This window comes from Haplochromis burtoni, unplaced genomic scaffold (assembly GCF_018398535.1).
Source record: "Haplochromis burtoni strain Fernald_Lab_line unplaced genomic scaffold, NCSU_Asbu1 Contig_308, whole genome shotgun sequence".
In the NCBI taxonomy this organism is placed as follows: Eukaryota; Metazoa; Chordata; class Actinopteri; order Cichliformes; family Cichlidae; genus Haplochromis; species Haplochromis burtoni.
Genome location: NW_024582669.1, coordinates 99637 through 114548, shown reverse-complemented (window position 1 = coordinate 114548; position 14912 = coordinate 99637). Strand labels below are relative to the sequence as shown.

At 40.0% G+C, this 14912-nt stretch overlaps 1 protein-coding gene across 1 annotated transcript in view; it reads right to left on the bottom strand.

The window, feature by feature from the left end:
• The window catches only part of LOC102311544 (arf-GAP with dual PH domain-containing protein 1), a 36894-nt gene that overhangs the window by 13912 nt on the left and 8070 nt on the right, over positions 1-14912 (bottom strand). The window contains exons 2-4 of the mRNA XM_005941763.3: positions 11270-11397; positions 5373-5464; positions 727-809 (exon numbers count right to left, since the gene is read on the bottom strand). Coding sequence (XP_005941825.1) covers positions 727-809; positions 5373-5464; positions 11270-11397 — 303 coding nt within the window. The remainder of the gene's footprint in view (positions 1-726; positions 810-5372; positions 5465-11269; positions 11398-14912) is intronic.

Sequence of the window (14912 nt, the reverse complement as noted above, 5' to 3'; positions counted from 1 at the left end):
TACATGCATCTTTTACATACAGTCTTAGTCTGTTCTCGAGTACTATTGCCCAGTGCTTCTACTGTTGTGGTGGATGGATATGAAGAGACAGTTGAGCAGTCAGACGTTATCTGAAGACCTCCTCCCCAACAGGGATGAGCTGTTTTCAACTCATAAACATGACGTGACATTTTAATATTTTTTTGAAAGACGTGTTGAAGGAATATTTTGATTTTGGAAATAGGCTTTTTCATTTTTGAGTCTCGCCATCTCTGTGAGGTTTCCAGGCAACCAGTGGACATGCAGATTAAACAAACAGGATGTGCTGATTAGTGGGCTTTAGGGGTCTCTCAGCAGTGGCTTCATATTTACCGTAAACACATGAGCCGCGTCAATCCTTTTATCTAACTCTTAGCAAGTGTGCAATTTCCTAAAATGTCAAACTGTTCCTCTAACACTGTTTCTTACATTGCTGGGATAAAGCCATTGCAGTGCGTAGGCGATTATTAATTATTCAGTATTGCCTGATGCTGTCTTATTTTGCTCTTGTTTTCGGTCATCACCGGGTCAAAAGATCTGAACTGAAACCAATTCCTCAGTTTTTGTTTCTGACTTTGGAATACTGCAAGTGTCTTCATCTTTCACAGGCAAAAAAAAGGAAAAAAGCCAGCAGTTACAGTGATGTGTAGGAACATATAGATTGATGAGGACTTTTATACAAAGCCTTCCTTATCAGTATGCACGTACCTGCAGAGTATGGCTCTTGCTTCTCGATAAATTCAAACTCGTTCCTTTCGTACTTGGCTCTGATCCACTGCTCTCTCAGCAGTCTGGAGACACGATGAAAACACACAGTTAGCTTTTATGTGAATTGCACACTCATCATCAATTGCTCTGATGTACACAAACTTAAAATGATTTCTTTCTTTGTCAGTTAGACGTACACACTGTTACTTTTTACTGCTCAGGAGTCTTACTTTGCTTACAGCATGACCTCATAGAAATGAAGACAGACATATTTAAACACAGTGACCTTGACCCTTGACTGCCAAAATCAAATTATTTCACACCTTAAAATGGATATTCTTTTTATGGAAAAAAAACAAAAATGCAGCTCTCCAAAGACCCAACAATAAGCTGTAGTATTATCAGGGTTTGTTTTTTTATACTATTTTAGGTATAAACAAGATGTATTTGAGATTTATAAGAACTAAAGACTAAACCTAAGGTGGAAACACACATTCACATCCATAGACTAATTCAACCCCTTACTAGAGCCAATATTAGGCATGTGCCAATAAATGTGAAGTGGCATTTAAAAATTAAGGAAGAGGCAGAAGAAACACCCTTCAGTGTTGATGTTCCATAGTCTGTCCAGCAGAGGGCTCACTGCAACTTCATAAATGAGTAAATATGCACAAAGAAGTAAATAAATGACAACATATAACAAATGTTCAGGAAATCTGTTTGTACTTTGTTTCCTGAAAGAAAAAAAAATGTCTGTCTATCCATCAGAAAATAGGGCAGAGTTAGCTCAGTTTGCCCCATGATCAGAAGGTTGGGGATTCAAATCCACCGAACGGCTACCCTGAGGTACCCCTAAGCAAGGTACCGTCTCTACACACTGGTCCACGGGTCTTCGATTGGTGACTGCCCACTGTTTCACTGAGTGAATGGGTTAAATGCAGAGGACTAATTTCCTATGGGGGTTAATAAAATGAAAAAAATAACCAGTATCAGTACTGGCTTTAAAAAGTCTGTTTTGGTTGGGCTCAACTGCTTATGCAGTTCAAGGTTGCAGTAGTGAAGACATCACCAATACAACATAAGGTGAAAGCTGCATCCACACTGGAAACTATTAGCTCAGTGTAAATCACTTTGAAGCCTACAGCTGGTCACTTTTGGACATTCGAGGCTCCAGTTGTCTAGGTAACTCTTGTATTTACTGCCAGGTCAAATGTCAATCAATGGCTTTGTGTGCTTTCACTGGTAGTTGCTTCAAGCAGAGAACGGTTTATATCAGGTCCTGCTCACATCGCCAGCAGTTATTTCACATATAGTCATGTGAAGTGAATGTGATTGACTTTCTTCTATTTCTGATCACCATGTCATTGTGAATCGCTTTCATTGTGGACTCAAATTTACACAGAGAGGCATACAGGCTCACTCTCACATTCACAGCTATGGCCAATTTAGAATCACTACTTAACCTAATCAACATGTCTTCGGTCTGTAGGACAAAGCCAGAATATATAGAGGGAAATTACAAAGGAACAGCAACACCCTATTGTCCCCAGTTCTAAATACCTTGGACACACTACATGGTTTTATTCTTCACTTTTCAGTCACTGGCTTTCACCTCCAAGATAAACTGCTACTCTGAGGACATTTGTGTTTAAACTTGCATCTTCTTATTGTCTAACAAGCAAGCTGGCAAAGGTCTTCTCTTACTTGTTCTCCTGGCAGTTCACAAATGCCAAATGCATAACTCCTGGCTTCCAACTTGAATTTTCTGACTTAACCATGCAGTCACCTGTACGCTTTCCCAACACATAGAGGAGATTAAAATAGTGGAATACTGTGATGAAATATTTAAGACCCATCTGAACTAAGTGAAGCTAAGGTCACAGACACGCAAGCTAAAAGACTGGTTAGTGACCTCATTGAAAGCACCGGTCACTAGAGAAAAGTGAGTATTCCCTGACCAGATGTGAGTGGTTGCTGGAGCCGAAAACGTAATATGGTGACGATTTGTCACCTAGTGTAAAATGTTACGCTTTGGGAGTGAGAACGTGTTGCATAGAACTAAAGACCATCCAGTGACTCCACCACCAGTCGCTATGGAAAAATCTCTATTCCCCAATTGATTGGCGAGTGGTTGTGGGAAGCTGTTTGCTGTCACTAGAAGAAATTGGTCATTAAGAGGTATCTGGTGCAGCACCAAAAACCTTCTTGCCACTTCTTTGGTCATTAGTGATTACCACAGCTGACCATAGTTGAATAGATGATGACGACTTGTCTGCAACCACTTGCAAATTGCCTACCAAGCGATAAGAGCATTTGCCTTCAGAGCAAAAATTGAGCTTTTAGATATGTGTGCATGTTAGTGGTAGGGCACAACCAAAGCAACACAAAGGTTTTTGTCTCTGCACCCTCTTTGGGACCTCCTTAACCCAAGCAACTTCCCACAACCACTTGCCAACCAGATTGGGAATACACATTTTCCCCTACTAACCAGAGGTTGACAAATGGTTGCTTACCAGTTTCTATGCTTTACTGACCAAACAAAAACTGATCATAACTCATCAACTTGATTATAACATATAGTTAAGTGGCTTTTTATGGCCACTGTAATTCTGCTGACAGCCTAAGGAGGAAGAAGAAACTTCAGGACAGCTTCAGTCTCCCGTCAAAATAAAATAGCTTGAATTGTTAAACAATCTAAGCCATATCAAAAAAAAAATGTCACAAATATCATCATCATTCATAAAATGCTTACAGCAATAGAAGTATATCCCGGAATAGGAGGAGGGTATGAAATGTACCTTTACAAGAATGTGCTTTACATGTTATTTTTTTATAAACATCTTCCTTAGTTTTACAATGGCCATGGCAGCACTTTTAAACTTCTTAATTCATCCCTGCTGCATCTTTAAATTTGTTACTTAATCCTCAATAAAACAGAATAATGGAATATCCATTAAGCTTATACTCATATAACACTCATAGATATCTATTGCAATGCAACTCAAAGCAACCTGATCACAGCCTTGTACCAAAGCCTAATGTAAAGGTGGCAATCTCATTTTTAAACCTTCTTCCTTCTCACTGATAAAAAAACAAACAAAAAGGCAGCTCATCGCCATGCCAACAATCTCTCTCATCCCGTTTCCTTCTCTGCCTCTCCCCAGCATGCTCTAAATGGCTCACACCATCTCTTTTTCTGCACAGAGGAAATACATTAACTATTCTATCAACATTTAGAGGTAAACATTCTTGGCAAATTTTTCTTCAAATGACACCCAATGATGACACTGGGTGAGAGCACAAACAGACAGCTGATACTGAGAAGGGTATTTCTCTCACTTCTAGTTCTAGGCTTTCTGTCAGTCTTTTGGATTCTCTTGGTTGTCTCTTTTCATTAAATTTACTGGAAGACAGGGAGACAAATGGAACAACACTCCTAAAATGCCAAGAAATGAAAGCCTTGCTACCTCAAGTACTATTTGAAGCTGATTCAAAGCACATGCTGGTGCAATGTGTACTACATAACAGCCTCCAGAATATTCAGAAATGCTGAATAAAACCCCTGCAGATTTACAGTAAAAATAATAACACAAACAAAACCACACTGCTTTTCATGGCCTTTCATACACACAAAAAATAAGAGAATGTGATGCTTCCTGATCACTGTGATTAACATGTGATATAACACATGATACACAATCTACAGCTGTTTCCTGAACAAACATGCAGCTTCTTTTTAGTCTCAAATGCTATAAAAGTACACTGCAATTAGCTGTCCAGCACCAAACGGTGGCCAACGTTAGCGCCTAGCTAATAGGTATAGCAGCAGGTTTGGCTCTGTGTGTATTACATGCACATACCAGCTACTATCAGAAAACTTTGCACCACAAATGAACACAATCACATAAGTATAGTCATAATGAATTAATTGGCCTAAACCCAAGTCGCTGTTATGAATGTTCTTATAACTTGTTGCTGTTGCTTCTGCTTTTTTCAGAGCAGCCATTGTGATTTCTTTAAGTACAGAAAGCACTAGTTCACTCTACCTTCATTAGGCCTTTAAGAAAGAATGTAATACTTGCAAAGCTAATATAATAATTAAGTAGATTTCCCAACAATTCCAACCTTTTCATTACACATTATTCTGTATTCAACTTCGAAAATGTACAAAGGTGGACTTTACACTACAGGAAGCATAGAGGGAAACAAGATGGGTTTGGTTTTGCCACGTAGGCAACTAAATGACAACGGAGATAAGACTGGTAGTTATCAAGAGGAAAGAAATGGCAGTTGTTTGTGTTGTCTTCTCTGGGTTTAGCTAATCATCCTTGTCTAGTAGTTTTTAGGGCTGTGTCCTGTGCCTCCACTTGGCCCAGAACATATACTTTTTTCTACAAACCAAAACAGCCCTAAGAAATGTCCTAAAAAGTGGTTCCTGCTGTCCTGCCACACAGAAAAAACAAGTTCCTTTGACAGGAAAGGGCCTAACATCAGTTCACCCAGTCCTAGCACACAGTCACTCGCTGGCTAACAAAAAAGATTTAACATTAGACATAAACTGCTTATGCAACTATAAAAACTTTATACACACAAGGCTGTGTTTTCTAGTGTTCGTGTTTTGAGATTAATTTGAAAGGTGTACTTACTTGCAGTCAGTGTGTGTTGGTCTATAGTAGAAAGCTGGAACCTTCTGCTCATATTTGGCCTTGGCTGCACTGTTTCCCATTGCAGCCATTAACTGAAAGGAAAACAGAAAGAAAAACCTAGTCATCAAAACACTGTCCGCAGCTCAATATTTAATACTGCATTTCAGATATCAAGGTTAAATGGAAAACCAGATACATTTTATCTACCCAGTTTTTAATGAACCATAATTTTGCTATACTTTACTTGGGGACATAACTGCATTAAGTTTATTATATTTATAGTAATAGCAGCACCAGTAATATTGGTTTTAATCCTATTACTATCATTAACAATAATAACAGGAAGATATAATTCACATTTAACTTTAAATTAGATTAAAAACAGTGGGCTATGGCACAGAAAACCTTAAGTATGTTAGAATTTGTTCACTTGACAATAAGGCTCTGGCTTTCTTATGGGATTAAGGGTGGAAATGGCCACACTGCATTGGGACACATTTTCCTCCTGCCCTTGTTCCCTCCGTCGTACATTTCATCCTAGGATAATCCCTTAGCTCAATCCAGCTGGCACAATCCCTCAGTACGCTTCTTCTTCTTCTTCTTTAAGGGACTTTGGGGAATGATGCAGCACTGTGGCATTTTATTGTGAACGTCAAATAGAAGCAGATTTCTAAAGAAAGCCACTGAAATTCAGCTCATGTAACGAATGATGAATTTGGCACCTTGAATGAACATGAAATCAATCAATGTTGAATCAGCTGTTCCTGTCATTTGGTATAATCACCTCTGTACCACATCCATTCACTGTATTCCTCTCCTTCATGTGAATTTTTAACTCCACCAGACGGCTGAAAAAAAAAAAACACTCGCAACTGTCTCAAGCTTCTGCGGAGCATGACCTTCAGTTACGGCTAAACCCGATCTTCATGATAACATGGTTAACGCTGCAATAGCACATGAGACTGGATGACTTCTCGTTATCTACAGTCTAATTTATTATAGATCCAACTGCTTAAACACATACATATCCATGAAAATAGCAAACCTGATTCAATTTATATACTGATAAATATGCAGCAGTGTGCAGTGTAGTCTGGGCAAGGATAAAAAAAAAAAGTGCATAATGCATAAAGTGTAACTGAGATTGAATCAGCCACACAAAGCAAGGTGAAAGCTCCAGCTCGACTTCATCCTGGTAACTTATGAGACCCCAGTTAGTACAAGTAATGACAAAAGCCCACAAAGGAGGACTGCTTCCCTTGATCCTGCTTGCCTGCCCCCTCGCTTATTTGCATTTAGATGCAATATTTGAGTCATGGTTTTGGGTTTCTGTTGTGCCACTTCCCATTTTATTTTCTCATTTTTAGTGATGTATGTATCTAGTTACTTTGTTCTTTTTTCACATCAGTTTTCACCAGTTACATACTCTTTTACTATATATACTTCTTTGTCTCTCTGTAACATGCCAGATTGTCTTGGAAGTTAAGCTTTCTAGACAGTTTCCTAGTTATATTCCTCATATTCTCATCCTGGAGTTGTATTCCTTGTGCTTCTTGTTCATATCCTCATTGTTACCCTTCGGGACTTTTTTCTGCACTTTTCTTGGATTGCTAGCTCTGTCGGTGTATGACCGGCCTTTAATTAAAAATGAGATTCTGGTGTATTATGTGGTGTCTTATGTTATATTTTTGAGCCTGCTCCGTTGCACCATTAAAAGCAAGGGTAAGATAATGTGTCCAGATACAGATTAAACATTAGTACATGGTGTAAATAAAGCCTAATGTGGTATTATAATTCAAAATTAAGTAATATCCTTGTGATTTGTAGCACCTAGCTGAACACAACCACAGACGCATTTCCACTGATCCCAATAGAAGCCATGTTCAGTTAATAAAGTGAGTACTGCTGTGGTTCCTCCGATTACTGACATTTTATTGGTATGGGACCAAAACAGAGCTCCAGAGGTCTCAACAGTGATCTCAAAATCATCCTAAAACACTCCCAATTATATTAACCAAACGCACGTCACAAAGCCCTCGTGTATTCCCGTACCTCAATCAAATGTATCCCCCATCCGCCAATAAATGTGCTTTTGTTCTGGTTTTATCCAAATGCTCTGTCCTTCCTGTGTATTCTTCTTCCATTTTCCTTGCTAACACCCCCACTGCTCACCCCTTAAGTCAAATCCCCATAACATCCCAATTACTGTCCTCCCACATCTTCAACCTTCCTGGTGACTCACATCACCGCCCCCTGAGTCCCTTTTTTGTCACAGACTGACAGTCTTTGAGCGACAACACTGTTTCATTCAGGGACAACTTTATTTATCCCCAGCAGAGTACAGAAGTCCAAATATGCATTCTGTGTTTACACATTTGCAGGGGCGGTACTAGGATGCCTTGAAGATGTATTCTGACCGGGACATGATCGCAAGGCACACAAGGGAAAAGAGTAAACTATTATTTTACTAATAATGCTTATTGATCCATATGGTGAGATATTCTCCTTCCACTGGGAAGTCAGAGTTAGGCTGAAGGTCAGAATTATGGAGCTGGTTAGAATTCACATATCAGGGCACAGGCATCACAGCAAATCTAAGTATTATTGGAAGATCAATACTGGCTGTATCAAGCCACATGAGACTCTGACTCTGATCATGCAGCCTTTTGTTCTATGCTGAAGAAAAACACTATGGCTAATCTAGAAATATAATGAATGTGTCAACAGACAGAGATGCCCTGGGTTTCAAAAACCCACCACTTTTCCTTTAAATGACATCGCTCCTCCTCATTTTTTTAATTCTGTCACATTATCCATAGTCCATATCACATGTCCATTGACTGGGTTGTTTCCATAGAAACAATAGTGATGCTTAAGCTTCAGTTACCATGGTTTTTGTTTTTGTCTGAATGTATTTGGTACAGTCACATATCAAATATGCACGCTTATATTGGGATTTGCACATATTCGTGAAGAATTAAGAATTCTAGCAGTTATTTCAATCGACTCATAACAAAATATAAACATTTAAACTCAGCTGATATAAAACATTGATAGTTTATTCACTTCTCTAAGTTAATAAACTGTTTGGCTTGAAGTTACCCATAGGCAGCAAAGATTAACGTTTGCACCGCCGCCATCTTGGTTTTAAAAAACTGGATGTAACAAAGAAGAGCAATTCTGATTGTGAAACTGCTTGCTCACTGGGTAATGACTTGCCTTTCCACGTTGCTAACTAACATACCATGGATAATATCCCTTTTTGGAACACAGTATGACCCAAAAGTGACTGAGCCCATATATTCATAAAGAAAGTTTTTACAGAAGTCAAGACAGAAAGCTGCTTTCCCATAGATTTCTATTCAGGTTCCTCATGTGATGTCATGCGGAAGTGACACAGTCACTGGTTGTATCACTTCCAGTGATACATCATGTATTCCCCCACTGGTTGGCAGTGGTTTCTGGAGGTTGCTGGCTCCTGCCAGCTGAAATCAGTTGCCAATAATATCCTAGTGAATTCTTTGGTTGCTAGCAGAATCCCAGCACTAATAGTTCCTATTAGCCGAGCAATAATACGACTTGAAAAACTGTGATACAAACTGGAAATGAAAGTTTGTTGTCAAAGTAAAAGTTGTACCTCAGCAGTGGCCAATATGTTTCAAAAGGCACAACTTTTAATTTGAAAGCAAATGGTTTAGCAATTTAGCAATAAGCTAGCGACCAAAGAAAACACAAAGGGGTTTTGCTAACTGGTTGAGGAGTACACATTGTTGCCAAGTGACATGTGGCTTGGGGGGTCACTGATTGGTCTCTAGGCCACGTGACAGGGGCTTTAGCAATCATTCTCCCAGCAACTGCCATTAGCCTCCAGCAAACATTCACAACCATTTAGCAAATAGTCTTATTTCCATTGCTTTTGCAATTGTCATGGTGTTAACTAGTGGACTTCAAAGGTATGTGCAATTTTGGGAATGACACATTTCAAAACACACAAAATGTAAAACTAGGAGCCATTTTACTAAAACAAGTGCAAGAGCGACTCAAAAGACAATCCTAACAAAAGGGACTGTTTGCTACAACTGTTAACACCACCACTTTAGTTATGATGCTACAAGTTGCTAAAAACAACCATCTCCGGTGCTAAAACATGAAGTCAAGCCACATGTGTGAAAGTCTAAAGTTCCCCAAACGGTCATTAGTTCTAAAATGACCCCACAGATATTAAAAGCACAGCCTGCTACAAAAATAATTTTGGTCTCTATGGCTATTTTCCACTTTCTTGACAACTGTACAAAGATGAATAATAATATAAGGAATCCATTTAGATTGCATGAAAGCTTATGTTTATGCAATATTTCAGCTGTAGCTGCCATGAATAATGGCGATGAAAAAAAACATACTGCCACCTCGTTAGCTAGTCGACTAAACTGAGTGGCTCACTTTACAACTTGACCATTGTTTACAGTTGTTGCTTTCATAGGTTTTAAAAGCAACTTTCTCACAACTAATACTCGTATGTATGATACATTATAGTGTTTCATGTGTATATTATTCTACAGTTGCAGAAGACTCAAAAATATTTTACATCAGCTTTAGCTAATTTCATAACAATCCACATCTAAAAGTTTGTCCATTTATGTCTAACCAAAGAGATTGTAAAATGGATTTTTAAAATAATTAGTTCACAAACTATATGATTAATAATACAATGATTTCCTTTGCATTCCCTTTTGAATTGACACTGGATGGCTTTTTCCACCAGGTTTGTAAAATAAATAAAAATCAATTAATGTTTAAATCTCTAGTCTCTAGTTCCAAAGTTGCTGGCAGATTTAGCTACCTTCAGACAGAGGACAGGCTAGTTGTTTAGCAATCCCTGAATATCAGGTGATCTCACTGTCTGCCCACATCAGCTGATGGCTTAGCTGATACCTTTCTCCATGTCCAACTGACAAATCAGACTCAGACTGCGGGTTTACTTGTGGTTCCTCGGGTATTTAAAAGCAGGATGGGAGGCAGAGCCTTCAGCTTTCAGACGCCCCCCAACCCCCAGTTTGTATTTGGGAGACACACCTTCTCTACTTTTAGAGACACTGACCGTCCCTTAGTTATACTACAATAGGTCTATACTGCTAAGGGGCTTCCCATGATGCACTGAGTGTTTCTTCTTCACTCACCTCTTTCCACTCTGTGTTTATACACCACTCTGCAATTAATCAATAGTTACTGTTAATCTCTAGCTCTACACCGCTACCTGAACCTGGTTTATTCCTGTTAAAAGGGAGTTTTTCCTTCTCACTCTCGCCAAGTGCTTCGTCATAGGTTGTCGTCTGATTGTTGGGATTTTCTTTTCTTTTTTCTCTGTACTATTAGAGGCTCCTACAGTGTAAAGCCCCTTGTGGCAACTGTTGTTATGATTTGGTGCTATATACATAAAAGTGAATTGAACTCCACACAACAGAGGTGGATTGTATTTGATGTTAAATTAAAGCTCTGTTCACGACATTATCATCACAGTAATTTAATAGCATCGCAAAGTTGGTTTTATTGCCATATTTTAAAAAAAATATTTGATGCTGTCCTGATAAACACCGTGTGTTACACCTGATCAGACTACACCTCCTCCTGTATTCTCTTGAGAAAATCGTAGTTGTCGCTTGCCTGTGACCCCAAACCATCTGACGCTGTGGAGGCGTAGTGCGAGCAGTATGCTAGCAAAACAGCGGCGTTAGTCCTCCATCTCTTTCTCTCGACACAAAATGTAGGAGTGTAGGAATTCAATGCTGTGGAAGCCTTGTCTCACATTCATTTTATTGTTCAAATGTCAAATGTCATCAAATGTCAGCAAGTGGACTGAGGTTAAAGGTATGTGGAGATTTTTGACATTCCCACCCTACCTCCACCTCGCTGGCATCCCATGTGTCCTGGACAGACTTGACCCGGCTGATGTGTGGGATGCTCCGGTGAAGGAGCGAGCAGGCCTGGCAAACAAACACACCCAAAGTCAGCGACGCCCAGTCTGGTTCTGCAGGAGAGACAGAGAAAGGGAAGAAGGGAGAGCCGGGGGGGATTAGAGAAATGATGAAGGTAAAAGAGAGAGAGGGAAAAGGAGGAAATGAAATTTGTGAAAGCAGGACAAGACCGCGATACAGAGAGAAAGATACAGGACAAACAAAAAAGGAGGGGTGCAAAAGTCTTGTTATGAAGATGCTTTAACAAAAAGAACAGCAGCTCAAGGTTCAGACTATAAATACTGAAGGTGCTGATGCCAGCGCTGTTAAGAGGTTACAGAGGCAAAGTAAATGAAGCGAATATTACACCAGACCGTGGCTGAGTGAGCTCCTGCTCATAAAGGAGAGCAGGGCTGCAAAATATGATTTTGGGGAAATCCTATTTAGCCTACTGGCAGGAAGCAGACCACCTGAGATCTGATCAGACCTTAGTTACCGAGCTAGTTGCATCAGACACACAAATGCACACACATAAAGACTCTGGGAGAATGTGCAAAACTGAAGAAAAATCACTCTCTCTGCAACGCAGCACAGCAGCAGCAGCAGCATCTGTGGGTGGTCAGCCAGGGTGCATGTGAGTCACTGTATCACACACAGGCTGAGTCTGCCCATGCTGATGAAGTGTTCAAAGTCAAGAGGCGTGATGTGCAACGGAAAGAGGAAGACAGAGCAAAGTGAGAAACTGAATGTTAGAATATGAGAAAGAGAAACAAAGAGGATCACACATGTGAATACCACAGATGGGCTGATTGGTGGGTAGCAAATGCAAAGAATCACAATTCAAGTTAGCTGACTGGTAAGACTAAATGACATGCAATCCTGGCAGCCACAGTAAGTTACTTGGAAGTGATCGTCTTTCTTGTTCCAGTTTCTCAGCTGAAAGTTTGGTATTTTTAGCTGTAGACATGGCAGTGTGCATTTGGTGTTTTTTTTTCCACTGAATACTCAAATATCTCAACTTTTAGGCTGATTACTGACAAAAACTAAGGTAGAATAGCGAAGGGATGGGAAGTAAAGGAAGCATCATTTACGAAAAGAAAGTTCAATTCCAGCATCAGACCGGGGTCTTTCTGTGTGGAGTTTGCATGTTCTCTCCGGCTACTCTGGCTTCCTCCCACAGTCCGAAAACATGCAATTAGTGGGGATAGGTTAATTGATCAATCTAAATTGCCCATAGGTGCGAATGGTTTTCGGTCTCTGTGTGTTAGCCCAGTGACAGACTGTCGGCCTATCCAGGGTGTACCCTGCCTCTCGCCCTATGAGAGCTGGGATAGGCTCCAGCGCCCGCCCAAAACCCTGAAGAAAAGGATAAGTGAATGGATGGATGGATGGGCCTGACACAGCACAAAGACCACTTTAAGTGTGTCTGAGGGAAATCCTTCACGTTTTGGTTTCTGTCACTTGGTCTGTGCCATTATTTTTTCTTTTTCTGTTGTTATTTGTGTGCTCTTGCAGCATTTTTCTATTTGCTACTTAAGTTGCAATCTATTTGACCTCTCTGGACCACTGTAGTCTTCTTCCATCGAGCCAGTTACTGTACAGTTATTGTATTGTATTGTAAGTAAACAGTCAAGCAGGGCGAGCTTATTGAGACAAACATGTGAATAACAAGTCCATGAACATTTTTTTAGTCAGAGCCAGTTATTTCCATCTTTTATATACAGTCTGTGCTATCAGTATACAGTATTAACAAAAACAAAATATATTTTATGTTTTATATATATATATATTATATATATATATATATATATATATATATATATATATATATATATTATATATATATATATATGTATATATATTAGTGTGCAGGTGTGGCATTTATGGATTAAGATGTTGCTAATTGATGCATATGCATGTGTGTGTATACTGTGCTACAGAACATATGCACATCCTAACCTGCATGTGCACAGCTACAAGCGACTGAAAGTACTGAGGGTGCCCTTACTGAGCAACATTCAAAAGTCTTTCTCTCTGTATCTCACTCTCTGTGCAGCTGCTATTTCTTAAATAAAGAGGCCCTCAGCGTGGCGCACCACAGACACACACACATGCACACACAGTGACAGCAGTGTGTAATACTCAAGGGAATCATATGAGAGGCAGGGGAACGAAAGGTTGAAGGAGGCAAAAAAAAAACACCCCAAAACCCAACACCATTTCTGCATCTCTGTCGTTTCAAGGCTGAAGCGGAAAGGTTTAGAGATCTGGATGGAAGCGGAGAACAGAGATGAGGGTTTGGAGGAGTGGAAAAAGCAAACAGAGGGATGATGTGAGTTCCCCCGAGAGCGTTAGCTGGCATCTGCGATAATCTTCCTCCATTTCATCTCTTTTAACCCATGACAAGCAGGTGATGCTTTTATAAACGTCAAGTCATCCTTTAATCATTCTAGAGTGCAATGAAGCTTCAAGCAGCAGCGCTTTAATGTAAGGGAATCAAACCTCTTCCTTTTTAGGTCTTCGCAACAACAATATAAAAACTCACAGGCACCCACACAAACACACACACACGCACACTCACACCAAACCAACCCCTGCTGACATGAAAACATACAACCTGCCATTCGGTGGTGAGGTCATCTCTGTCTGAGTCAGGCCTTACAGAGAAACAGGCGGCACTCAGGGAAATTACTGTGGCCGCATGACTGACTAACAACACACACACACACAAAACCACACACACACACACAACTACACACATGCACATACGCAGAGGGCTTTTTCCTCTACATGTACATGAGTGATGTTTCTCAACAGGATAGCTGTGAACAACAGATGCACAGTCGTAGTGAGCAGGAGGTGGAAAATTCCTGATGTAGTGTGACTTTTTTTCCTTACAGTGCATATGCTGTTTGAGACATGTTTTTTCTTTAAATGCAGCAGTACTGTGTTGCATCTCTGAGCAACTGTTCGGAGAGAGGAGAAAAAAAGCTTTGCAGGAGATCTTATTGGGCTCACCTCTTAGGGAGACACCGGAGCTTTGGACAGAGGATGAATGAATGGGTGAGGGGCATTTATATTCTTACAGTGGCGGCCTGTGACTGTGAGCATCTGCAAGCACTTTCATGCATCTGCAGCAGAGTCATTTGTACAGTATGTCTCATACACATGCCTGTCAGAAGTGGCATTGTGTTGGAGATTAATAGCTAGAAAGTAGGGCCAGCTGAGGTTATGACCCAGTGTGTTGGTAAAAAAAAAAAAAACCAAGAACAGACACCACAACATACTTTCATTTCTCTCAGGGGTTTTTCATTTTAAAAAGACAGACGTTCCAGAGGAAATGTCTCTGCAAATACAAATATTGCCCATTGAATCCATTGAATTTGCTCTTCCCAAATCATTGATTCATGTTTCTTACCTGCTGCCATGGGGATAGATTTTAAGGCTATGACTGTTGGGTAAGTATCATAATTTTCCTTGATCCACTGTGGGCTAGTGTGGTCACTGTGTGTAGCGTGGTTCACTTAAATAGAGGGCTAACTTTCAAGTCCAAAACACGGGTTTGTTTAAAGTAATTGTTTCACAAAAA